At 49.6% G+C, this 26642-nt stretch overlaps 1 protein-coding gene across 1 annotated transcript in view; it reads right to left on the bottom strand.

The window, feature by feature from the left end:
* Positions 1–26269, bottom strand: part of HGH1 (HGH1 cochaperone) — a 159001-nt gene extending 132732 nt beyond the window's left edge. Inside the window, exons 1-2 of the mRNA XM_086966434.1 lie at positions 26141–26269; positions 20990–21567 (exon numbers count right to left, since the gene is read on the bottom strand). Of these exons, the coding sequence (XP_086822560.1) occupies positions 20990–21528 (539 nt within the window). The 5' untranslated portion in view covers positions 21529–21567; positions 26141–26269. The remainder of the gene's footprint in view (positions 1–20989; positions 21568–26140) is intronic.
* Positions 26270–26642: the final 373 nt, after the last annotated feature.

Genomic DNA, 26642 nt, shown 5'->3' with positions numbered 1-26642 from the left:
ACAATAATCTGTTGCACTATCAACACTCCTTATCCGAATTGACTTGTTTATTAGGGGGCAATATCCGCGTAGACTGCAAGTCCTGTTTTTACTTCACGTAGTATGCTGCGCCCTCCATTGTCACGCAGTGATGCTCCACACAAGCCCCACCACAGAAACGTGGCTAGATCACTGTTCGAGAGAGCCCTTCCACCAGAAAATTAGAGTGCAATTGTCACCGTCAAAGAAAGGTGGTGGCTTGGTGTTGTGTGTGTGTGTGTCTGGCTCAGTGTGTCTGTGGCTCTGTGTGTGTGGCTCTGTGTGTGTGTGGCTCTGTGTGTGTGTGGCTCTGTGTGTGTAGATGTAGATGTAGATGTAGAGTCCATTTATAACGCGCTAGCAATCGCTCCAAGGAGCATCTCGGCGCCAATATAAGGACAACCAGATGAAAAGGTTGCCTTACTGCTTAAGGAGACCATAACCGGGATCACACTAGCGCTCTGGCCATTGGGTCTGGAAGATTGTAAATCCAGGTTTTCAATTGCTTGCGGAACTCAGACTCCTTGTCCAGTGCTCTTAATAGAGGGGGTAGGGCATTCCATGCTTTGGCACCCAATACCGCTAGGGATTTACCCCCGCGGGTTTTGAGTCTGAAACTAGGAATGGTCAAAAGATTGGCATTTGAGGATCTTAATGCGCGATTTGGACAGTATTTTACTAATTTATTTCTTAGGTAAGTGGGGCCTAAATTATGCACAGCGCGAAAAGTGATTGTTAAAACTTTGTGGAGGACCCTTTTAGTTATAGGCAGCCAGTGTAGTGCATTGAGGGCTTTGGTTGCTGAGGATCTTCTTGGCCATTTCAGAACCAGCCTTGCAGCTGCATGCTGCACCATCTGGAGTTTATGGGTAACCATCTTATTGGTACCAGCATACAGGCTATTGCAGTAGTCAATGCGGGAGGTGACTAATGCAATCGTAACAGTTTTCCTTGCTTCGAGGGGCAGCAAGTCGAAGAACTTTCTGAGCATTTTTATTACCCCGAAGCAAGTGCCTGCCACTTTTGACGCCTGATGTTTAAAGGATAAATCGGCGTCAAACTGTACCCCAAGGTTGCGAGCCGAGGAGGTAGTGTGGGGTGGAATTTCTGCCTTCTCAGGCCACCACAGTCTGGGGATGAAATCATTATTTGAGCCTATGGGCATGATCTCGGTCTTTCCTGTGTTACATTTTAGGTGGTTTTTCCGCATCCACTCAAAGGTGGCCGTTAAGCAGCACTTAAGCTTTTCCTCCCAGGCCTGGTTGTCTTTGTCCATGACCAGGATCAGTTGGGTATCGTCGGCATAAGCTATTACATCTATGCCGTAGGACGATATCAGCTGAATCAGGGGTGCGGTGTAAACATTAAACAATGTCGGACTCAGACTGGAGCCCTGAGGTACTCCCGTTGACAGTGGCTTCTCACTGGAACGGAATTCCCCCAGAGTCACCACTTGTCTCCTGTCACTAAGAAAATTTTTTATCCACTCTAAGGCCATACCTTTAATGCCAGATGTTATTAGCCGGTCTATTAAGATGGCATGTGAGACCGTGTCGAAGGCCGCCGACAGGTCTAATAGTATCAGGACGGCCTTCTTGCCTTGGTCTAGAGCTGAGCGGATAGTTTCCGTAGTGAACAGGAGAGCCGATTCGGTGGAATGCTGAGTCCTGAAGCCAGCCTGATTGGGGTGCCATACTTCATTATCTTCCAAGAAAAGTGTCAGCTGTTTGTTCACTGTAGACTCAGTGATTTTACACAAAGCTGGAAGTAATGAAATCGGACGTAGATTGGATAGTGTGGAGGGGTCGGGAAGTTGTTTTTTTTGTAAGGGTTTTACAGCTGCCAGTTTCCATTCAGGGGGGACATAGGCGGTGGACAGAGAGTTGTTAACGATAACATTTATGTCCGGGTTGACAATATCCGCAATAAGATGTAAGAGTCCTACCGGACATGGATCAAATGGTGATCCTGATTTGGTTGCCAGGATGGCCTTTTTTGTCTCCTCCAGGCTGATTGTACGGAAAGCTGTAAGCTGGGTGACTTCCTGCCTAGTAGTTTCGTCCTCACATATTTGATCAAAGCTGGGAACCTCAAAGTCTTTCGTCAGACCCTTAACCTTTTCCTCAAACAAATCTGCGATGGAGTTGCAAAGCATTTGAGAGGGAGGGATGTCCTGTGTTAGACATCCTGTGTGGCTCTGTGTGTGTGTGTGTGGCTCTGTGTGTGGGGCTGTGTGTGTAGCTCTGTGTGTGTGTGGCTCTGTGTGTGTGTGTGGCTGTGTGTGTGTGTGGCTGTGTGTGTGGCTCTGTGTGTGTGTGTGGCTCTGTGTGTATGTGTGTGTGGCTCTGTGTGTGTGTGTGTGTGTGGCTCTGTGTGTGTGTGGCTGTGTGTGTGTGGGGGGAGCTCTGTGTGTGTGGGGCTGTGTGTGTGTGGGGCTGTGTGTGTGGAGCTGTGTGTGTGGAGCTGTGTGTGTGGGGGGCTGTGTGTGTGTGTGTGTGGGGCTGTGTGTGGGGCTGTGTGTGTGTGTGTGGCGCTCTGTGTGTGTGTGGCGCTCTGTGTGTGTGTGTGTGGCGCTCTGTGTGTGTGTGGCGCTCTGTGTGTGTGTGGCGCTCTGTGTGTGTGTGGCGCTCTGTGTGTGTGTGGCGCTCTGTGTGTGTGGCGCTCTGTGTGTGTGTGGCGCTCTGTGTGTGTGTGGCGCTCTGTGTGTGTGTGGCGCTCTGTGTGTGTGTGGCGCTCTGTGTGTGTGTGGCGCTCTGTGTGTGTGGGGCTCTGTGTGTGTGTGGGGTTCTCTGTGTGTGTGTGTGTGTGTGGGTGCAAATGCAATAGGTCTCACATTTGCGAGAGAATAAGCTATTACTCTCTACTACTCTCTAATGCTTACCTATTGCCATTGTACATGACAATACCATATATTTATCGGTAAAAAAAAAACAAACAATAAATGAGAAAAATTACATTTGGAATGCCAATAGCTCTACCTTTAACATAGACGAGACCATTGCTTTGTAAATGCTTGTCCTTGCACATTTTTAGGAGGAACTACTTTATCCCCACATAAAACCAATGAATCACACATGCGCACCTCCCAGAAACCCTTGAGCTCATCTTTTACCAATTTCTTATCCATACCACACCAAACATTCACAATCAACTCCTTAAGTTCAAGTAATATGTGGTCAGAACCCTCAATCCATTCTTCCTTACTAAAACTGTAACAGAAAATGCATTCCAAGAATTATTGTCTACCTCTGTCAATGGTAGGGACATTTGGCTCAAAAAGTCGGCAGTAAAGTTTTTTACACCTGGAACAAGAAGTCTTGTAATCTCATGGAGTGTCTTGCAATTCTCGCAGTGGCATAAGTCAATCCTTCAGTGGTTAATAATTTAGTAAGGGGTTAGTGGTCACAGCACAGGGTAAATTTCCTGCCCCATAGGAACTTCCTGAAATTCTCCAGTGCCCATACACACGCTAATGTTTCTCGTTCAATTGCAGAATACCTCTCCTCAGTAGGAGTAAGGGAACGAGATGCAAAAGCAATTACTGTTTCTTGGTTATTACCCTTTGGTTGTGTGAGGACAGTACCAAATCCTTTGCTGCTAGCATATGTGGTGACAAAGGTATCAGCAAAAGGATCAAAACCTAGTCAATTATGTGCCGGTGCAATCGCCTTTTTAGTTTTTTCAAACGATCGTTGACAAACATCACATCAGTTAAATTGCACTTTCTTTGTTCTTTAGTAGTGACCTCATGGTATGGGTTTTCTCTGAAACATTTTCTACAAACTTTGCATAAAATTCTGCAAGTCCTAAGAAGGATCTGAGATCTTCCTTAGACTTGGGTGCAGGGGTATCAGTGATAACTTTCACTAAGCTAGTTTTTGGCCCAATACCTAAAGAACTAATCTCCTGACCAAGATAAGTAACTTTCTTTTCTGCGAATTTGCATTTAGTAATTTCTGCTGTCACGCCCTTATTTTGCAGGATATTCATTACCTTCCTTAATTGTTCATCGTGGATTTTCTTATTATCTTCCATTACCAAAATATCATCCGGGAAGAACACCACTCCTTGCATACCACCAAATAACTTAAGCATCAACCTTTGGAATACTGCCGCCGCAGATGCTAAACCAAATGGCATGAGGCGAAATTGAAAACAACCAAATGATGTGCAAAAAGCAGTATATTGTCTACTAGATGGATGTAGAGAAATCTGATGGTATGCAGAGGAGAGGTCAATGGTTGAAAACCATTTAGCATCTTTCGTTAGGGAAAGCATCTCATCAATTCTGGGTAATGGGAATTGGTCTACTAGGATGTTATCGTTCAAATACTTCAAATCAATGCACATACGAATTTTGCCATAGGAACGCCTAGCAATAACAACGGGAGAAACGCATTCGGAGGCTTCTACAGGTTCAATAATGTGTGCGATTTGTAATTTTTAAAGTTCTTTCTTTTAACTGTATCTCGTACAATAAGGGGAACTCTTTGCAATTCTTTTAAGACCCATTTTTTTGTTTCCTCAGCATCACACAAAACTAGCTCTTGTTCACATAATATCCACCCTAATACAGAGGGTCCATCAGCAGCCACATACAGCTTACACAATGCTCTTCTGCCTTTGAACTCGAAAACAAGAGTTCTGTATCTTAACATTTCAATTTTTTCTCCAGTTAAATTTTCTGGATTAACATCAGTGGGTTGTAAATAAGGGCCTATAGTATTCGTAAACTTATCTTCCCACATACAGCCAGCAATAATAGTGAATGGTGAACCAGTGTCTTCTGCAACTTGTAAAACTATGCCACCTAAGAAGATCAAGCACATAGGTTTGTTGCTATTATCTTCATTTACATTCAAAACAACATTTTTCTTTACACCTGTGAGAATGGTATTAGGATTCTCAGGAGACTCATTAGTCATTACCTGACAAGTTTGAACCATTCTCCGTTACACATGCTACGCAACTCTTATAACGTTTTCTTTTAAATACTTTTGCTAAATGTCCTATAATTCCACACTCTAAACACTTAGCAGTTTTTGCAGGACATCTATAAAACCTGGCAGTGTGTGAGGTACTTCCACATCTAAAACACACAAAACCAGTATTGTTTCCTAAAGTGTTCTCTTCTTTCTTGGAGTTGAAATTTTGGTACTTTCTTTTATATTTGGATGTAGGGATTTTTTTCCTCTTCTATTGTCACAAATCGTGTTGACTCATTTCACTGAGTTACAGCTTTAGAACATCTCTCAAAAAGTCCTGCCTTTTTGACTAAAGTAATAATATACTTAAGGCTTGCCTCACCTTCAATCCATAACCTGTCTTCAATGTTTTTATTCTTTGTACCCATAACAATCTGGTCCCTGATCATATCATTGTTTAAAGATCCGAATTTACGTTTGATGGCCAAATTTTTCAGTACGGAAACACAGTCTTCAATAGACTCATTTGAATCTTGTTTGCATTTGTAAAATGCACGTCTGGATACCACTGCACACACAACCAGCGAATAATGGTCATCAAGATCTGCAATAGCACATTTAAATATGTCAAAATCACCACTTCTTTCAACTTTTTGCATTTGGGTATATACCCTAAGGCCTTCACGTCCTAAACAATGCATTAAAATTCGTTTTTTCCTTTCAGGTGACATGACACATTACCTGTCCTACAAGGTAGCGATATAATTAACAAAATATTCCTTCCACTCTTGCCATTTCACAGTAGGTTCCACAGGATTAGTCAAAATTCCTTGGGAGTATTAAAATTAATGCTGACATTTATAGCACTTGTGGGATTTGCTGCAACTGAAGACGAACTGGCAGGTTTTGGGAGAGACACAGTCAACAATAAAATGCAGCAACAGTCAATGATATAATGCAGCAAAGGGTAAGGAAAAAATAAGGACCGAAAATAAATACTGTATGAAAAAATCAACTTCTTACTACAGTACATGGAGTTCCTTGGTGAATGATGCTGTACTCCATGTAGACAAAGTTGTCCTCCAGCAACAGCTGGCACGTGCGTTAAAGAACGATCGGTAACTATCTGAAACTAACTAAAGAGTTTGTGAATAATTTAAGATGGCCACAAGTAAGGTTATGCAGCTTGACCTCGTACGTCCTGCTGCACGTCAGAGTTAGGAAAGAGTCTGACGTGAGAAGCACCGGTTGGAGCGTGGAACTTACAAGGAACGCCCGTGATGCAGTAAAGCCTTCGCGTTCCAGGGAGAAGGGTGCGGGATGCAACGGCAAACAACAAACATGAAATTCAAAGGTAAACAGCAACCAAAGTAGTAAGCGCTGTAGGTTAAAGGGAATTCTTGACTCACACGGCCCGTTTTATTCTTTATAAAAATTTTATTAGGGACCAAGCACTTAGCTTATTGACAAATATAAGTTTTTTAAATGTGGCATGTGGAATAGGAAGATTTTTAATTGCAACACAGGAGTCATTGAAGGAAATGGTATAGTTTGGAACAAACACGTGGTAGAAATTCGATCTCACCCATGATCTGTGGATTACTCTAGATTCTGTATAAATGTATAGCTAATGTATAAGCGACCCCTTGCTGCTTTGGTGAAGAATTAAGAGTTTTATATATGTGGGTCCCTTTAGTAGATTTTATTGTGTATTTTATTGTTTTATGGTGAAACAGTAGGGATAAAACATATTTTAATTGTTTGTAATGTGCTACTTTTTATGGCTGAATATGCCAAATAAAAATAATTAAAAGTGAAGTGACTCGGGCGTGGCTTCGAGGGCGAAGATGGCGGACGCGGCTCTGTAGAGCTCCTGCCGGCCCGACCCTTATCCGTTAATTTTTCCTGGCCCTAAACCCTCTTCCCTCGTCTCTACTGGTGCAGGAGTTTGCTGGAGTCCGGCGGTACACAGTGGTGTGGTTGTTGGAGCTTCGGACCTCCGCTGACGCGGCCTTTGGAGACCGTGCCTGCTGGGCCTACTTGCCGCGTGGTGAGCCGGGACCTCGATTTTTGTCCCGCCCGCCGGATAACCCTGGACGCCGGCCGGGCGTCGTACGTCTTGGCCCGCAAGGCTGGAGCGGAGTCACCGGAGCTGTGGGACGGAGGGCCCGTTGGCCGCATCCTGCGGAGTGGTGTCCCGACGAATCGGCTGTGCGGACCCGAAGTTCATCCTGGTCGGCCTACCCTAACGGACTCGAGGGGTCTGCTGCAGTGACTGAGGCGGACGGACTGGAGGCACCAATCCGGCGGTTCCGCCCTGGTCCCCTGCCTTGTGATACCCGCGCCTTGGTGGAGTGCCTTTCCCGTGGTTCTGGCCTGTGTCCTGACGGGCTGGGGGCGAGCTAGTCCCGAGGGATTGGTGTGCTGCGGACGCCCCGGACCCTGCTCGCTGACCATTCGCACGGGGTGACCCCGTAGCAGGTGCGTATCACCGGACTACCCCGGAGGCAGCCATGACAAGAGGCAGGGGTGGCCATACTGCCGCCACGACGGGGCCCATCGACAAGTTCACCGGCCCCGGGGGTGGTGCCGGGGCAGCCGGAGGGGGTCAAACTGCTGGCCCGGACAATGCAGCACTGCTGACGACCATCACACAATCTCGTGATATGCTGGATGCGAAGATTGGCGCGGTGGGCGCCGATGTGATGCTGCTGCGCCAGGACCTTCGCAACGCGGTCGCTCGCATCACAGAGGCAGAGACCAGGGTCACGACGGTGGAGGGCGACGTCGGCGCCCTGAAGAAGAGAGTCGCCGACCTGGAGCAGACGCATCCGGGCCTGGCGCTCCGTGTGGAGGATGCTGAAGGACGGGCACGGCGGAACAACCTGCGTTTTGTCGGCTTTCCGGAGGATTGCGAGAAGGGGCCTATAGATGTTTTCCTATCCCGATGTCTGGAGAGCTGGCTACCCCCGGATGCCCTGTCACGCTGCTTCGTGGTGGAGCGCGCCCACCGCGCCTTGACACAAAAGCCGCCGACTGGGGAGCGGCCTCGCCCGATCATTGCTCGGATCCTCAACTACCATGATAGGGACGTCATCCTCCGGGAGGCCCGGCTCAAAGACACCCTGCTGTTTGATAACTGTAAAATCATGATCTTTCCGGACTATACCAATCTGGTCCAGCAGCAGAGACATTCCTTTCTGGCGGCCAAGGCCAAGCTACGGGGCCTGAAGATCCAGTACTCGCTGCTCTACCCGGCCCGCCTCCGCGTGATCTTCAACTCGAAGACCCACTTTTTCGATTCCCCGGAGGCCGTCTTCGCCTGGACTGACGAGACTGTCAGGCTTCGACCACATGTCCAGCCGGGGCTGCACTCCGGTTCCTCACGCAGTTCTTCTCAGGAACGGAGCGACCGACCGAACAATGGGAAGCGGCATCGCAAGTCTCGTTCGAGGCGGAGGTCCTTGTCCCGAGACCCCCTCTTGGGGGACACACAGCCGGAGACGGATCACTCTGGCAAGGGGCCTTGACTACTGTTCATCGACTTTTTGCTCCTTACTTTTCTTCTGTGGCCGTCCGCTGCGGCGACCGCCTGCCAGTCGGCGGTACAGACATGACTTGGTGCAGTATTACCTGGCTCTTTGGCTTATATTTGGAATTCATGTGAACTGATGCTCTTTATCATGCACTGTGACTTATGCTGGGGGGAGGGGGGGGGGGTTTGGGGCATGTTCTAAGGGCTGCCTCCTCCTGTTGGGTCTGGGGGGTGGTGTTGGGAGTGTACTTGGTTGGTGGTAGGGGGGCTGTTTGGGATCCTTTGGCATGTCTGACTTTCGGCGCTATGTTTTGGGCCTGAAGTACCGTATGCCGCGACAGATACTTCATTGTTTCTTGAGGTATAGGAGTGGGGGAGGGGGGTCTTGGGCTGTTGGGTGGCTAGTTGGGGGGGGTCTGCTTTTCGGGGGTTGTGGGTTTTGGGGTCCTGTTTTATGGGGTGCACGTGGTCTTCGTGAATTTTGCAACTGTGGGGTCTGGGGCCTGGGCTGGGAGCCGGGGATTGTGGGGTTGGGTGCATTGTGATAATGGTTGATGTCCCTCATTTAGCGCCTTCTGGCGCTTCCATGTATGTTCTTAGCTGGAATGTCCGGGGACTCTTGGACAAGATTAAACGGGGGGCTGTGCTTCGCTGGGCTAAGAGGGACCTGGCGGATGTGCTCCTTCTTCAGGAAACGCACATGCTCGGTACAAAGGCCCTGAGTCTGCAGCGCTTTGGCTTTCATCAGGTGTTCCATGCCGGGTTTACTAGGGGCTCCAGGGGGGTGGCCATTCTTATTCATAGACGGCTGGCGTACACTCACGAGCGTCAATGGCTCGACCCCCAGGGACGTTTTGTATTTGTTCAAGGGAAGGTTGGTGCGGAGCCTGTGGTGTTTGGCTGTGTGTATGGCCCCCCCCCTTGCAATGGGCCTTAGCTGAACGATTATTTGCCTTATGGACTAAACTCCCCCACTCCTTGGCTGTGATTGGTGGTGACTGGAACGATGTGGTGGACGTGGCTTTGGACCGGCAGAGGAGGCCCGGGGTGGCGCCTGTGTCCTCCCCTACACGGTTGGCGGCTATGATTGATGGTCTGGGATGGGTGGACGTGTGGAGGCACTTGCATGCGGAGCGGCGAGAGTACACCTATGTTTCGGCTGTCCATGGCTCCCTTTCGCGCCTGGATTGTGTGTTTGTTCCGAGGGCCTTCCTTGATAGGGTGAAGGGGGCGGCGATCAGGCCTCGCGGGCTCTCTGATCATTCCCCTGTGGCAGTCCAAATTGATTTGTGCAAAGCACGCCAACCTTTCAGATGGCGGATGTCCGCGTGGCACCTGCAGCGCCCTGATTACTCCCAGCATCTACGTGGCGCGATCGCCCACTATTGGCAGGACAACCTTACCGGGGGGATGGACGCGGTGACCGTCTGGGAGGCCATGAAGCCCACCCTGCGGGGAATAGATATTGCCTGGTGTGCATCCGCTCGCCGGACTCGGCTAGAAAGCATTGTTGCTGCTGCAGCGCGGGTAGAAGACCTTGAGGCTCGCCACAGAGAGGCAGCTGATGATGTCGCGCTGCGGCTGCTCCTGCAGGCGCAGCAGTCTTACTCCTCGGTCTTATTAGACGAGGCTCGCCAGGCGTGGTTGGCCACCCGTAGCAGGGTGTACCAGTGGGGCGACAAGTCTTGCACTATACTCCATAGGCTTTGCCAACAGAATCTGCAGCCTCTTACACTACCGGAACTTGTTGATGACGCAGGAGTGGCGATCACGGACCCGGCAACTCTTGCAACGAGCTTTGAGCACTATTATGGGCGTCAATATGCCTCCCGGGAGACTCTCTCCCCTGCCGATATCGCGGATTACCTCGCGTCGGTTCCCCCACCTGCTGTGTCCGATGAGGTGCGCGATGCCCTGGACCTTCCCTTGACGGCTGAGGAGCTGGGTGACGCGCTGGGTCAACTGAATGTGGGCAAGGCGCCGGGGCCGAGCGGATTCCCCAGCGAATTCTATAAGAAATTCAATCTGCAGCTCGGGCCGCATTACTTGCGGGCCCTGGAGCAGGCGCGAGAACATGGCCGCCTCCCACCGGATAGGCGCCATGCCGAAATCGTGGTGTTCCAGAAGCCGGGTAGGCCCCCTGATTGCCATGGATCTTATCGCCCCATATCCCTTATTAACTTCGAAGCCAAGCTCCTGGCCAAGGCGCTCGCGAACCGCTTGCTTCCACACATTTCGGCCCTTGTTCACCCAGATCAGGCAGGTTTTATGCCGCGCCGGGCAACGAGGCACAATATTCGGCGGGCGCAGGCTGCGATAGAAGCGATCGGATCTTCGGAGGATCAGGCGGCGCTACTGTTGGCCGATATCGACAGTGCCTTTGATTCGGTCAGCTGGACCTTTCTTTTTACTCTTTTACCACTGCTGAACCTCGGCCCGGTCTTCAGCTCCTATGTCAGGTTGCTTTATACTGAGGTCACTGCCTCGGTGCGTATCTCAGGGGCGGCTTCGGCTTGGTTCCCGGTGACCAGGGGCACACGTCAAGGGTGTCCGCTCTCCCCCTACCTCTTCGCGCTGGCCATGGAGCCGCTGGCCGCCAGGGTACGCCATGATGTGCTCTATCGTGGCTTCGTGTGGGGTGCGGATCATTCGGACCACATAGCTCTATATGCGGATGACGTGCTGTTCTTCATGACCGATCTGCAGTGTACAGGCCCTCGGGTCCTGGAACTGATGCAAGAGTTTGGTCAGGCATCGGGGCTCTTCCTTAACCCGCGCAAGTCGACCCTATGGGTGCTGGGAGGTGGCGGGGTGAACTGTCCTTGGGCTGCATCCCTTCAGGTGGCTGTGGAGGGTGTGAAGTACCTAGGTGTTTTCCTCTCTGCCTCGCCCACAGTAGCGTGGGACCAGAACATCCAGCCAGTGTGGGATCGGGTCCAGATGGACATCAAGACATGGACGTGTATGCCTCTTAACATCTACGGCCGGTCGGCCATCTTTAAGATGGTGGCCGTGCCCCGTCTCCTCTACCAACTACAGAATCATCCCTTTAAGATTGACCCGCAGTGGTTCCGTAGTGTTGACTCTGTGCTGGGCCGGTTTCTGTGGGCTGGGGGTGCCTCCAGGGTGGCGCTACGCACATGCTTCCTCTCTACATACTGCGGCGGCTTGGCGACCGCGGATATTTTGTCCTACTATCAGGCCTCCCATCTCCTTGTGCTTAACGAGTGGTGGTATGGGGACCGCGGTGATCCGGCCTATGCCCTGGAGCACTCTCTGATGGGTGACGCCTCTCTCCACACCTTGCTGTACTCGGCCAGGCGGAGGCGACTGCTTCCCCGGGTCACCCAGGTGGTTTTCGCGGTCTGGCGGCGGGCCCTGCACCGTATGGGTTGGTGGGGTAGGCTGACGGCCGAGACTCCGTTGTGGCGTAATGGCCTACTACCGGCGTTGGCGTCTTTGTCCGGGTTCGACGGCTGGGACGCGATCGGGATCTCATCCCTCGGGCATGTCCTTTCTGGCACTACCCTTAAGTCCTTTCAGGACCTCAGTTCTGAATTTAACATGCCCAGGTCCCAGTTCTTCCGTTACCTCCAATTTCGCCACGCTCTTACCCCTAGCCTGGTGGGCTTGGAGCAACTCCCTGACTTTAGTCCCATCGAGGCAAAACTTTTTATGGGAGACCTGGGTGATAAGAAGGTCTCGCAGATATACCGCTCTCTGGTCACACACTGCTCCCCTTCACTCTCGACATTGAAGGCCTCATGGGAGAATGATGTTGGTCCCCTGGATGAAGACGACTGGCGCGAGGCCCTGGAATCTCCCCGTGGTGCTGCTATAGCTGTCCGCCTCCGCTTCATCCAGTTCAAATACCTCCACCGAGCTTATTACACTAGAGACCGTCTATGGCGGGCGGGCCTTATTGCAACTCCGGAGTGCCTGAGATGTGGTTCCGAAAGGGGCACCCTCTTTCATACTGTGTGGTCCTGTGAGAGACTGACTCGATTCTGGGCGGGGGTTTGGGACTGCTTGTCCGAGGTGTTGGGGTGGGACCTGCCTCGTACCCCTAGGTTGGGCCTTCTTCATGTTCTAGAAAACGTTGGGGGCAACATTTTCAAACGCCATCTGTTGTTGCTGGGGCTTGTGGTGGCAAAGAGAGATCTGGTGCAGGCCTGGAAGAGCGAGCGCGCCCCCCCACTCGGTGCCTGGAAGGCGGGCCTGGACTTCCTCATGGGTCTGGAGCAGCCTGTTTTCGAAGCCCGGGGGTGTCCCCGCAAACATTACAAAATTTGGAAACGGTGGGCGGACTACAGGGGCCTGACCCTCGACCCCCCCATGGACGTTGATGATGCACTGCCACTGGATGTGGATCCCGCACCCTAGGCTGCTGGCCGGCTCCACCTTTGTATGCCATCTCATGTTGCTGAACTGTGATCACGTGCACTGGGTTAGGGTGGGATAAGGGGTGGGTAGCTGCGGGAGGGGTTGGATAGTGTTCTTGGGGTTGGGTGGGCAGGGGTAGTTAGGAATATCTCATTCTATAACACTGGGTTCAATGCTGTGTCAATGCTGTGTCTTTTCATATCTGTTGTTGACAGTCTCCTCCTGACTGTGGAGGGCTGTACTGAAACTTGCTTGAACTCATAATAAAAATGGTTTTGAAAAAAAAAAGTGAAGTGACTCACACGCCGCAGGCTAAGTTCCCTCGCAGTGATCTACCCCCTTTTTTTTTTACTGAAGATGTGTGAATAAAATTCACGTAGTGGGAAAGTAGAGTGACTGCAAACTGCACGCAGAGAACGGAAAAGGAGTTCGTGCGGGAGGGGGTTGGACCATCAATTGTTGCCAAAATGATGTTGTATCTTCCATATAAAGTCAGCAAACACGATGCAGTTAAGAACTGGTTTCCTTTATTTCAACTCCTGCTGGAAAGGACACATCCGGCACAAAAGGTCTCCCAGACGTCCTGACCCAACATACAAAACACTAATACACCCTACAATTCTATAATTCTAGAACCAAATGTGAAGTTCCAACGTTAACTCTATTCTTATCAAAAGATGCTTAAAGACATGAGGCACAATACTACACACCTGCACTTATGATAGTCTGACACAAGATGGCGCTGCTTCACTAATTTAGAGACAAGGTAAATCAATATACATTCAAATTGACTAATACCTGCCTCACAAGCCATTTGTATAGCTTTAGGAGGCCTAGAATCGTCTGAATTGAGTGTGATGCGTAGTAGTTGTGGTGTTACTGCTCCTCGAAGTGCTGAGATAGGTAATGGGTGGTGCATGCTGGAGTGGCCTCCAGCGAGGGACCCTGGCACTTATGTTTTCGCCAGTTAAGCCCTGTTCTGTATTCAATTCAATTCAATTAATTTATATAGCGCGCTACATACCCAGAGGGTCCCAAGGCGCTTGGAGAAGGGTGGGGGATTACTTGTCGAATATCCAGGTTTTAAGTTGCTTTCTGAATGCTAGGTGGTTCTGAGTGAGGCGAAGGTGAATGGGAAGTGAGTTCCAGGTTTTAGCCGCCAGGTAGGAGAAGGATCTTCCTCCCATGGTGGTTTTGTTGATACGAGGTACAGCAGCAAGGGCTTGGTTGGAGGAACATAGCTGGCGGGAGGGGGTGTAGAAGGAGAGTCGTGTGTTGAGGCATTCGGGTCCAAGTTCGTAAAGTGCTTTGTGTGCGTGGGTTAGGAGACGGAATGTTATCCTCTTATTGACGGGGAGCCAGTGGAGGTTTTCCAGGTGACCAGAAATGTGGTCGTTACGCGGGATGTCTAGTATGAGTCTGGCTGATGCGTTCTGGATGCGTTGGAGTTTTTTCTGAAGTTTTGCGGTGGTACCGGAGTATAGGGTGTTTCCGTAGTCCAGGCGACTTGTAACCAGTGCGTGGGTGACCGTTTTTCTAGTTTCGGTGGGGATCCAGCGAAATGTTTTTTTGAGCATGCGAAGAATGTTGAAGCAAGATGATGAAAGGGCGTTGACTTGTCTGATCATCGAGAGTGAGGAGTCCAGGATGACGCCAAGGTTCCGTGCGTGGTCCGTCGGGATGGGTGCTTTTCCAAGGGCCTCTGGCCACCAAGAGTCGTCCCAGGCGGAGGGGGAGGTACCTAAGATAAGGACTTCTGTTTTGTCTGAATTCAGTTTCAGACGGCTGTGCTTCATCCACTCGGCTACTTCTTTCATTCCTTCATGTAGGTTGGTTTTGGCGGTGTTAGGGTCTTTGGTGAGTGAGAGGATAAGTTGAGTGTCATCAGCGTAGGAGATGATGTTGAGGTGGTGTTGGCGTGCGATGGCCGCGAGGGGGCTCATGTATACGTTGAAGAGGGTGGGACTGAGTGAGGATACTTGTGGCACGCCGCAAATGACTTCAGTGGCCTCTGACTTGAATGGTGGGAGGCGGACTCTCTGGGTTCTTCCGGCAAGGAACGAGGTGATCCATTCCAGTGCTTTTCCTTGGATTCCGATGTTTCTGAGGCGTTGTAACAAGGTGTTATGACAGACTGTGTCGAAGGCTGCGGAGAGGTCGAGGAGGATGAGGGCGACTGTGTCTCCATTGTCCAGTAGAGTTTGAATGCCGTCTGTTGCTGCGATGAGTGCGGTCTCAGTGCTGTGTTTGGTTCGGAAGCCGGACTGTGAGGAGTCGAGGGATTTGTTGGTTTCGAGGAAGGCAGCGAGTTGGTTGTTGACAGCTTTCTCGATAACTTTGGCCGGGAATGGAAGGAACGAGATGGGGCGGTAGTTTTTGAGTTCGGTGGGGTCAGCTGTGGGTTTTTTCAGAAGGGCGCTGAGTTCGGCGTGTTTCCAGCTATCCGGGAAGGTGGCGAAGTTGAGGGAGCAGTTGATGACGTCTCGGAGGTGTGGTGCTATGATGGAATCTGCTTTGCTGAAGATGTGGTGAGGGCATGGGTCTGTGGGGGATCCTGAATGGATGGAGTTCATCAGGCGATGGTGTCCTCAGTGGAGATTGGGTTCCATTCGTTAAGGATGTTCAAGGGGGGGTGAAGGTACGGCAGAAGGTTGGGTGGGTTGGTCTCCGGGTTGATTGTCGAAGCTGTTGTGGATGTCTGCGATTTTGTCGTGGAAGAACGAAGCTAGGGAGTCGCAAAGGGTTTGAGAGGGAGTGATGTCGTTGGAGTTGGCAGTGGGGTTGGTAAACTCTTTGACGATGTTGAATAATTCCTTGCTGTTGTGGGCGTTGTTGTCTAGTCGGTCTTTGAATGCGGCTTTCTTGGCAGTCCGGATCAGTTGGTGGTGTATGCAGGTGGCGTTTTTGAAGGCGTCCCTAGTGCTGGTGTTTGGGTCTTTTTTCCAGGCCTTCTCAAGGGAGCGACAGAGTTTCTTGGATTTCTTGAGATCATCGTTGAACCAGGGGGCCTTTTTGTTGCCTAGTTTGATTTGACGTTTTTTCAGGGGTGCTAGGTTGTCGGCGCTGTTGGTTAGCCATTGGGTGAGGTTAATGGCTGCTTAGTTGGGGTTCGAAGAGTGGGCAGGGGGGCTGTGAGCTTTCTCTGTTGCTGCTATACTGGAATGTTATGCATGTTATATTAAAGTTATTTTCAAAGCGCACTTACACCAGACGGTTTCATGGCGCTGTGAACCGGGGGTGGCAGAACCAGCAGTGAAGAGTGATGGGAGGGCAATGCGTTACTCGTAGGCCTGTAATGTAATCACACAAGGAGATCAAGACGAAAATAAAATGCACACTGTACGTCTTCGAAACAGATCACACATCGAATCACAAGAAGTACAGGGCATCAAAAGAGAAACCGAAAGCATTGTATCCCAAGTTCAATATCCCTAAGTTGAGCAACCAGCTCCAGTCATTCTGGATAAGGAAGCCTCACCCACGTAATGTGGCATGCTTCATCATAGGATTCCTCACCCCACCCTGTTACGGTGATACTACCAGAATGGATTCAACCTCATGAGTATGAGGGAGCTCTTGATTAATTTTAATTTCGGGATAATACAAGGAATCCAGCTAAATACACCTCGGAGTAAACTTTTAGTATGTCCCTTTCTTATTAGGTACCCTAGGTATGGTTAAAAGAAGAGAAGGGATGTTACTGGGCACGGTGACCCTCACATCTATGTTCTTGTCAAGGGGGATTCTTCCGGACTTGTGGCCCTCAGACCTATCTTCCTGCCAACATGTTTCTGCCCATATAGGAGCCTATCATACAAACTCAGGCATTTATCACTGCTGACAATGGTGGAGATATTATATCCCTCCTGAACTAAAATAACACCTCTACGTTTGTGTGAAATGAAGACTTCCTACCTTATTGCATGGAGGTACCCGCCCAGCTTGGGTGAATGCTTTATGACATGGTCAGATGCAGGGGCGTGGCGCGGCTCCTATAGTCACACATTCATCAAGGACTGGGGTCCGTCTGTGTACCTACATCGTTATCCCCAGTCTGCGAAAAATATTCCAGAGGGCCTGTCTATATTTCAGGCTTTCTGAGAATTATTCTGCACCTGTGCATTCTGTTGCTGCAAGGCTGGAATGATATTTATCACAGCTAGATGCGCTCTTCTTTTTGAAACACTGTGCCGTCACAATTAGGACAGCAGGTCCCCAGAATCTGCATGATTTGGAGCTCAGTACTCTGCAATGTACTCCTCTGTGGATCAATTCAAAAAGAGTAAAACTGTGCTGCTTTAAAACTATTACAAATAAAACCGACATTGCCATAGGCACGTCTGGCAGCCAACAGCAGACGAATTGGCTTTGACAATGCTAGTTTATAATTTGTTTCCGTTCAACAAACACGATTGCTGCAGTACTTCTAAAAGAGTCTACCACTCATGGTAAAGAATTATAAAATAAGTCAAAAACATTCCAAGGAGGCCTCCCAGGAACACTTTCTTTTTTTAACCTAGCTCAGCTTTGGTTTACTAAAGTATGCCAAAGCAAACAAGCATTGGCAAAGCCAACAGCTCTAAAACAGGATATGAAATACCAGACCAACTGATTTTACCAATGTCTATTTAAATATGCATGTCATCAACAGGATATCATTACATAATTTAGGGGGAGAAGGAGGATAGAAGTCTAGGTCGCCCTCCAAAGACATATAATCAATCAATCAATCAATCAATGACACTTCTAGAGCGCGCTACATACCCGTAGGGTCTCAAGGCGCTTGGGGGAGGGGGGGTGCCGCTACTGCTCGAACAGCCAGGTCTTCAGCTTCTTCCTGAAGGAGAGGTGGTCTTGGGTCAGGCGCAGGTCGGTCGGGAGGGAGTTCCAGGTCTTGGCGGCCAGGTAGGAGAAGGACCTTCCTCCTGTGGTCGCTCTTCGGATGCGGGGGACGGCGGCGAGGGCGTGGTTGGCTGATCGGAGGTGGCGTTTGGGAGCGTAGAAGTTGATCCGGCTGTTGAGGTAGCTCGGGCCTTGGTCGTGTAGGGCTTTGTGTGCGTGGGTGAGGAGGCGGAAGGTGATTCTTTTGTTGACGGGGAGCCAGTGAAGGTCTCTCAGATGTCCGGAGATGTGGCTGGTTCGTGGGATGTCGAGGATGAGTCTGGCTGAGGCGTTCTGGATCCGCTGGAGTCTCTTCTGGAGCTTGGCGGTGGTACCGGCGTAGAGGGCGTTGCCGTAGTCCAGTCGGCTAGTGACGAGGGCCTGGGTGACGGTCTTCCTGGTCTCGGTGGGGATCCACCAGAAGATCTTCCGTAGCATGCGTAGGATGTTGAAGCACGCCGAGGAGATGTTGTTGACTTGCCTGGTCATGGAGAGGGAGGAGTCCAGGATGAAGCCCAGGTTGCGTGCATGGTCTGTCGGTTTGGGTGCGGTGCCCAGGGCGGGAGGCCACCAGGAGTCGTCCCAGGCGGAGGGTGAAGAGCCCAGGATGAGGACCTCCGTCTTGTCCGAGTTCAGTTTCAGGCGGCTGGCCGTCATCCACTCGGCTACCTGTTTCATCCCTTCGTGCAGGTTGGCTCTGGCGGTGGCGGGGTCGTTGGTCAGGGAGAGGATCAGCTGGGTGTCGTCGGCGTAGGAGATTATGCAGAGGTTGTGTTGACGTGCGATGGCCGCGAGGGGGCTCACGTAGACGTTGAAGAGGGTGGGGCTCAGAGAGGATCCTTGAGGGACGCCGCAGATGACTTCGGAGGCCTCTGACTTGTACGGTGGTAGGCGGACTCTCTGTGTTCTTCCGTCGAGGAAGGAGATGATCCATTCCAGCGCCTTGTCCTGGATTCCGACGTTGCTGAGGCGCTGTACTAGGGTGCGGTGGCAGACAGTGTCGAATGCCGCGGAGAGGTCTAGGAGGATGAGGGCCGCTGTTTCTCCGTTGTCCATCAGGGCTCGGATGTCATCGGTGGCGGCGATGAGGGCGGTCTCGGTGCTGTGATTGGCTCGGAAGCCGGACTGTGAGGGGTCGAGGGATCCATTCGTCTCGAGGAAGGCGGCCATCTGCTTGTTGACGGTCTTCTCGATGACTTTGGCTGGAAACGGGAGGAGCGAGATGGGGCGGTAGTTCTTGAGTTCGGTGGGGTCCGCTGTTGGTTTCTTGAGTAGAGCGCTGAGTTCGGCGTGCTTCCAGCTCTCAGGGAAGGTGGCGGTGTCGAAGGATGTGTTGATGATGTCTCGCAGGTGGGGTGCGATGACAGCGTCGGCCTTGTTGAAGATGTGGTGAGGGCAGGGGTCGGTCGGTGATCCGGAGTGGATGGAGTTCATCGTGCGGATGGTGTCTTCGGTGCTGATCGGGGTCCAGGCGTGGAGGGTGGTGGTGGGGGGTGGTTGTTCGGTCATGGTGTGCGTTGGTTGGTTGTTGAAGCTGTTGTGTATGTCCGCGATCTTGTTGTGGAAGTAAGAAGCGAGGGAGTCGCAGAGGTCTTGCAATGGGGTGATGTTGTTGTTTCCTGCGCTGGGGTTGGATAGCTCTTTCACGATGTTGAAGAGTTCCTTGCTGTTGTGTGCGTTGTTGTCCAGCCGGTCCTTGAATGCAGTTTTCTTGGCGGCGCGGATCAGCTGTTGGTGCTTCCGAGTGGCCAGCTTGAGGGTGGTCCTGTTGTCCGGTGTAGGTTCCCTTCTCCAGACTTTCTCGAGGGCTCTGCAGTTCTTCTTGGAGCTCTTGAGTTCGTCGGTGAACCACGGGGCTTTCTTGCTGCCGGGTCTGCTGGGCGGGGTCCTCAGCGGGGCGAGCTCGTCCGCGCAGATGCTGATCCATTTCGTGAGGTTGTCGGCGGCCTGGCTGGGGTTCGCTGAGCTGGCAGGGGGGTGCTGGCTCAGGGAGGTGGCGAGCTGGTCTGCTGTGATCTTGTTCCAGCTTCTGCGGGCGGCCTGTTGCTGGTGGTGGTGGGTCGTCGTTCTCTTGAAGGTGAAGTGGACGCAGCTGTGGTCCGTCCAATGAAGCTCTGTGGCGTGGCTGAAGTCGATGTCTGTGCTGGAGGTGAAGACTTCGTCGAGTGTGTGTCCGGCGAGGTGGGTGGGGGTGGACACCAGCTGCTTGAGTCCAAGATTGGCGAGGTTGTCGAGCAGGGTGCTGGTGTTGCGGTCGTTGTTGTTCTCCAGATGGAAGTTGAGGTCCCCCAGGAGGATGTAGTCAGCGGAGGGGAGGGCATGCGGGCTGACGAAGTCGGCGATGTCCTCGCTGAATTGTGTGCGTGGTCCCGGGGGTCGGTAGATCAGGGTGCCTCTGAGGGTGGTGTTCGGGTTGGTGTGGATCTGGAAATGCAGGTGTTCGGCGCTGGTCAGGGTGTTGTCGGTGCTGGTCGTGAGACGGATGGTGTTCCTGTGGATGATGGCGATGCCTCCTCCCATCTGGTTGGCGTTGCGGTCCTTCCGGACGATCTTGTAGCCCTCTGGGATGGCGATGGCGATGTCGGGGGCTGAAGAGGCGTTCATCCAGGTTTCCGTGAGGAAGGCAATGTCAGGGGCTGTGGCGTCTAGGAGGTTCTTGAAAACATAAACCCAGAATATTGGGTTCTTAGACCTAGCTTGTGGCTGTGGCTCCTGGCCAATATGGTCAGAAAGAAGCCCAAAAGAAAGAAAAATGTCTTTCTCGAGTCCCCTCACTCACCAGGGTTTTCCCACGGTGACATGCTTTATCATTGCGGCCATCCCAGCTCTCTACGAACTGGGGCGTGCTACGACTTGCGGAGTTAAGTAGGAGCACAGCCACAAGCTAGGTCTAAGAACCCAATATTCTGGGTTTATGTTTTGGTCAACAGGATATCTTCTGCCACAATGTTATTCACAAAATTCAGACAAGGTGGTAGATGTGCCAAAATGCAGCAACCAACCAGGCATATTTATTGTACGAAATATCGCATGTAACCGATTCCACTTTATTTGATAGTTATGATGTTAAAAAATGAGTAACAGGTGCAGCATTCTATATCAACTTGTTATGATTGGTAATAGTTGAGTAATCTGCATCATCATCAATAGCCTTCAATATTCAGTGATTACTAACAGATGACTAGATACCACAATGGCTAGCCATTACAGTAACGTGTGCCTGTGGGCATTGCAAGTTCACACTTACCTCTCCTTGTCCAGTATAAATTCCCGTGTCTCTGGGAGCTGCGTCAGGTTGGACAGCAAAGGCCCGAGGTAGTGCAGTGAGGCTTTATGGTTATACCCCTCGGTGCAGAATATCTCGACCAGCTTTGCCAGCCCCACGCCTTCCTCCTGCATGGCCTGGAAGACGCGCCGGCACGTGCGCTCATCGCGTGACAGGTTGGACAGCAGCGTGCAGATCTGGTCAGAGAAGTCAAAGTCCGGTTTCAGCAGGCGCTTCAAGAGCACGGGCAGAAGATTCACCTCTTCAATGAGAGCTTGGTGAGAAGCAGGGTCTGCCGAAAGGTTGATGAGGGAGTGATAGCTGTCCTTCACAATAGCCAAGGAGAGGTCAGAAGTCAAAGTCAGGAGTGCCCTGAGAAGGTCGAGGTGAGCAATGAGGCACCTCCGGCCCCCTGCATCCCCAGTCAATCCTAGAATGTACTCGGTTGCCTGACCCTTCAAATCTGGCCTGGTGCTGAGGCTGAGGAAAGCCAAAAGCTCCTTCGCTTGCGTCTCATCCATGGATATGGCTTGAGTTGGCAAAACTGAGAAATTGCTTTCCTATGGTAAAGAAGGGAAGACAAGTTTAGCTTAGTACCTCAGGACATCTGAAATGCAAGTGTAAAAATGACCTAACCTAACCAAATCATGGTAACAGAGACAGCAAATTCAGATATATCAAATCCACACTTTACTGACGGAGTGCCCCAAAGTACTTGATGATGCACAGTTTCTGCAGGTTAAATGTGACAGAATAAAAATAAGACCTGTAATGTCTATGCCTAGCAACCTGTTTTACCTTCTGGAGCCAATACCCTGGGTATATGTCCATAAGGGTGAGTGAGAAGCTATGTCAAATCCTGCACCAAATCTGTAACCTAACCTCTCTGGCCGACCCCCCATGCTTTACATCTTGAATTTGGCTTACTCTCCTCATATATTTTATATCTGGCAGCGGTTTGAGGCGGGGTAATTCCCTCCTCTGGGGGGGAAGAGGGAACACTTAGGGCTGCCTTGAGAGCGGAAATCTTTGCTAAACTGAAAGAACAATCAACATTCTTTTGGTGCATTGAGCGAGTAAACGATTCATTTGGGCTTAGCTAGAACACTGACTCCCCCATGCCAAAGTCTGTATTGAAGCTGTTTATAAAGAAGTCTGTGATCGCCATTAGTCTGGCTCAAGATATTGCTTTAAGTCAGCCCAAATTGCATAATAAGGTGGTTTGTGGGAGAGCACTGGGGAACAAACCACAGCCCTATTTAATTTGGAACCTACCTCACTGGATTAGAAGGTTGATGCTTTTATTGAGACTCCATTTGTTGCCCCTAATAGAAATTACTGACATTTGGGATAATATATTGAAAGAGAAGAGAATCTGCGAAATGTGCTGTTTAGAAGTTCAAGATTTTAAATCGGGTGTTATGTGCGTGTCCGGAGTTGCAAAAGGCTAGGCGTATTTTTTCAAGACCTTCATACATCAAATTCAATATTCATTCCGCCCATGAGGCCTGTCTATTTGTCTTGTCCTCACCAACTGAAATGGTCTATCATAGGATTTATCAAAGTTTTAAAACTTTCTTGGCTATTTATTAGGTCATTTTAATGTTATTTCTTATGCTGTAATATTTTGATGGTTGTTTATTTGGTTATATATGCGTCCTAATATTTATTCTCTTGCTTTATAGGAATGCTTTGTTCTATTTCGCTCATTGTATGTGGTACTTCGCAAATTGTGGATAAGTGTGGCTCAATGGTTAGAGGCGGCAGACCCGGAAGCTGAGATCGGCCTGGGACCAGGGTTCGATTCCCAACGCGGCAGGGTCTTTGGTCAAAATGTCCACGGGCTGGATAATTCTCGCCTCGGCGCCTACTCTAACCTTGGGTCCCACTCTGCAACTCTGGGCAATAGCTTGCTTAATCTTCACAACGGCCCCTTCAACGCCGGGGATGCCTGGTCTCACCTTGGGGGTGCCCAGAAGGGACCATCTCACAGGGAAAGCCAGGACGGGTTCCCCAGCGGTATACAGCGCAAGGACGCCTGCGGTGTGGGCAGCTGTGCGCTTTACAAGTATACAACATTTACATTTACATTTGTTGTTTTCTACGACTGTTTTATCGTCCCCTGTATTCCGTACAGTATGTATGATAATCGATTTTAAAGAGGCCACCTCGTACAAAGGAAGGACTACTTATTGAATGAAATGCATTTCTTGTTTTATCTGTAGTGTGTAATTTTGTGGACCTCCATGGGAGTTCCATTTCATAATAAACTAGAAGCTATGTAAGGCGCAACCCTCAAGCCTCCCCGAATATTACAAGTAACTAGACAAAAGAGGGTTAACCTATGTTATTGTGATCTCTTCAGACTGTATGATCAGTTGTGGGGTCTAGTACATCTCAAGAAATTTCACTTTCTGGAGATATACTAGGACCCGGCAGCCAATACTGTGAGTCTTGCAATGCAGGGAGATATACAATTTCTAGAAAATACTACAAACATTGTTGACAAAGAACTACTGATCTGAGAATACTTTGCAGGTGGACATGAAGACTGACAATAGTTTAAAAAAGATATAACTTTCTAAAAATGTTTTACAAGAAGGGTTGCCACCGGTCTCAATGTTGCCAGGACACCACTAATACAGTCCAAATTTTCCAATACAAATAACAATCCCAGTTTTTTGGGACTTGCTTTTTGAACATTTCCACCTGTAGTTATTCATATTTATTTTTTAGCCACCTGATTGTCATTTATCCATATTTAGTCTGAAAATTGAGAGATTGTTTATATAGTTCCACATTTATTTAACAGTGCACCCACATAAAACAAATAGCATACTAGCTGAATAAATGTTAAGATATTCGGTGATTTAGCAAATCTTATTCTTTTAACTCCCATGCTGCCGATATGTAGAGCTATTGGCCCGAAATGTATTAATCACAGTATGAACAGTCAGTCAAAAGAAGCTTAATTTCCTGAATTGTTCTGTTTTTAAAAATAAATACAAACAGGAGACACACTACTGTCTGTAGACGTCTGTCAAAAGCGGTAAAAAGGGAAAACAAGGATCCTTAATTACAAACTAATCCAATTAGTTCAGTGCAAATAACGACTGTAATTCTCAAAATGCACTATGTGGGCACACGAAATACGAGGTTTAAATAAAAGTATGCCACACAATGTATTATCCTACCTAGCCATGGTCATGAAAAAGCCATAAACAAACAACTCTCTCAGTACCTCAACGCATACCAACTCCTAGACAACACACAATCCGGTTTCTGTCCCGACCACAGCACCGATACTGCCCTCAACCTGCAACCAACGTCATCGGGCTGATCCTTGACGGTGGAGACACAGTGCCTCTTTGAATACTTGACCTGTCAGAAGCTTTCAACATGGTCTCCCACTCCACTCTGATCATAAGGCTAGAGGAAATAGACTGACAAGGACCCGCCCTCAACTGGAATTGTTCCTTCCACACAAGAAGGACATAAAGAGTCAACCTGACGCTCTACAAGTCGCAGGCCAAAAACCTCATGTGGAGTTCCACAAGTATCATCCCTCAATCCAACGTTAATCAACATAAACTTGACTCTGCTAGCGGACCTCATCAGATCATACATTAACATTCTCTCCTACACAAACGATACCCATCTGATACTCTCACTATCAGACAAGAACCCCACTAGAAAAAATAACTTTGACACATGCATGACAACGGTGACCACATGGATGAGATCTAACTGCCTCAAACTCTACGCAGACAAATCTGAAGTGTTGATCTTTGGAAGGAAAGCCTCTGCCGGAGACTCCACCTGGTGGCCAACTAACTTCTGACCCTCACCCACCCCCACGCCCCATGGAGGAAACCTTGGAATCATACTGGATGACAAGCTCAACATGACAGCCCAAGTAACGGCAATAACCTACTTCCGCCTCCTTGGTAAGCCACAAAAGACCTTTAAACGGCTATCAGTGACACCATGAAAACGATCACACACGCTTGGATAACCAGCAGACTTGATTATGGCAACACACCCTACACAGGAACCAATACGTTCATTCTAAATACTGCAGCAAGACTCATACTCAACGTACCTCGTCACACTCACATCACATCTCAGAGGAAAGCACCATCTCCCAATCCATAAACGCACCCATTTCAAACTGCCCAGATGTACATACAAAGCACTACACAACACTGGCCCTCAAAACCTTAACAACTGCATATACTTCTACCTACCTAATCGCAGCTGGACTCTCACTGGCACACATACCCGCAAAGCCAAAGCATGCGGCCACACCCCCTCATATCACCCCAAAGCATGGACCGACTTGGCTCACCACATCAGTGCCTCCTCGTCACTTCCCAAGTTTTGCAAGAAGCTGAAGACCATGCTCTTCAATTAACCTCACCTAGGAGACAGATGTCTGCAAAGCGCCTGGATACCCACACAGGTGACAAACGTGCTTTACAAATACACACATTGCTGCCAACTGCCCCTATGTGATACGTGATATGTATGAACGCAATTATTGTCACTGTAACTTGCCGTACAATGGTACCATACTACTGTTGTAAATCACTCTGATGCCTGCGGGCCATGTCCACGGTATATAAAATTGCAAAAATAAAATAAACCTTAAGCCGGTCGTGACATTTCAACAACCGCACGTGCTTACATTGTTACCAGTTAGACTACGAGTACCCAACATGCCATTGTCTTAAAAGCCAGCAGTGGCTGGTGGTGTTAAATGGGGGCGGGGTCTCGATATTGTCTAGCACACATATTAGATGGACTGGTGCAGAACACACACCTACACACCTTGGGGCAGATTTACAAGTCCCTTACGTCACTTTTAGCATGGGAAAAGTGACAAAAATGCATGTGAGCTGCTGTACACAGAACAAGAGCTTCCATTCCATGCACATACTCGTGGCTTGTTCATTAAAAGTGCGTGATATCACACTAATGTACGGTGTGTTATTGCGTGGTTTTAGACTGTTTTGTCAGTAAAGGCAGAAATGGAAACCACAAAATACAACCCAACGCGATGTCTTTCTGAATTGTATTCAGTGCGTTGGATGAATTGATAATCCCGGCAATGAAACGACAAAAGACCCTTACATCGGAAGCAGCACCCCGCCGCTTCTCCTTGCGGACGCTCCCGCAGCCTCGGGGAGCGGAAGTATCACCCACACTGCAGCACCACGCTCGATCTCCAGCACACCGGCTGCCATGCAGCAGGAAGCCCCGCCCAAGCCATAGACACAGAAGACGGACTCCTGGAGGGTGCCGCCTGCAGGTCTCCATACAGTGACAAACGTGTGGGTGTAGCGGACAGAACCTTGGCAAGCGAGGGCTTCGGATGAAAAGAGAATTGCCAAAAGGCAATAATTAACAAACATCGAGCTTCAGTAAAAAAGGTATTTAATGACAGGTCAATATTAGGCACGTAGGTATTTAAAATCGAAACCTTCTTATTACATTATGAAATAGAATCAGTAAACACATATTGGGAAGTAGAAATATGTATCGTGTTTTTATGGACTTTAGGTATGGTAGTTGCTGTCAAACTCCTTTTCAAGATGGCCCTTACGTTTATCCGAACGAAGGGCAGTATTGGCCC

This window comes from Lissotriton vulgaris, chromosome 4_1, assembly GCF_964263255.1.
Source record: "Lissotriton vulgaris chromosome 4_1, aLisVul1.2, whole genome shotgun sequence".
In the NCBI taxonomy this organism is placed as follows: Eukaryota; Metazoa; Chordata; class Amphibia; order Caudata; family Salamandridae; genus Lissotriton; species Lissotriton vulgaris.
Note: the sequence above shows the minus strand (reverse complement) of the source record. Positions and strands in the feature narration are given on the sequence as shown.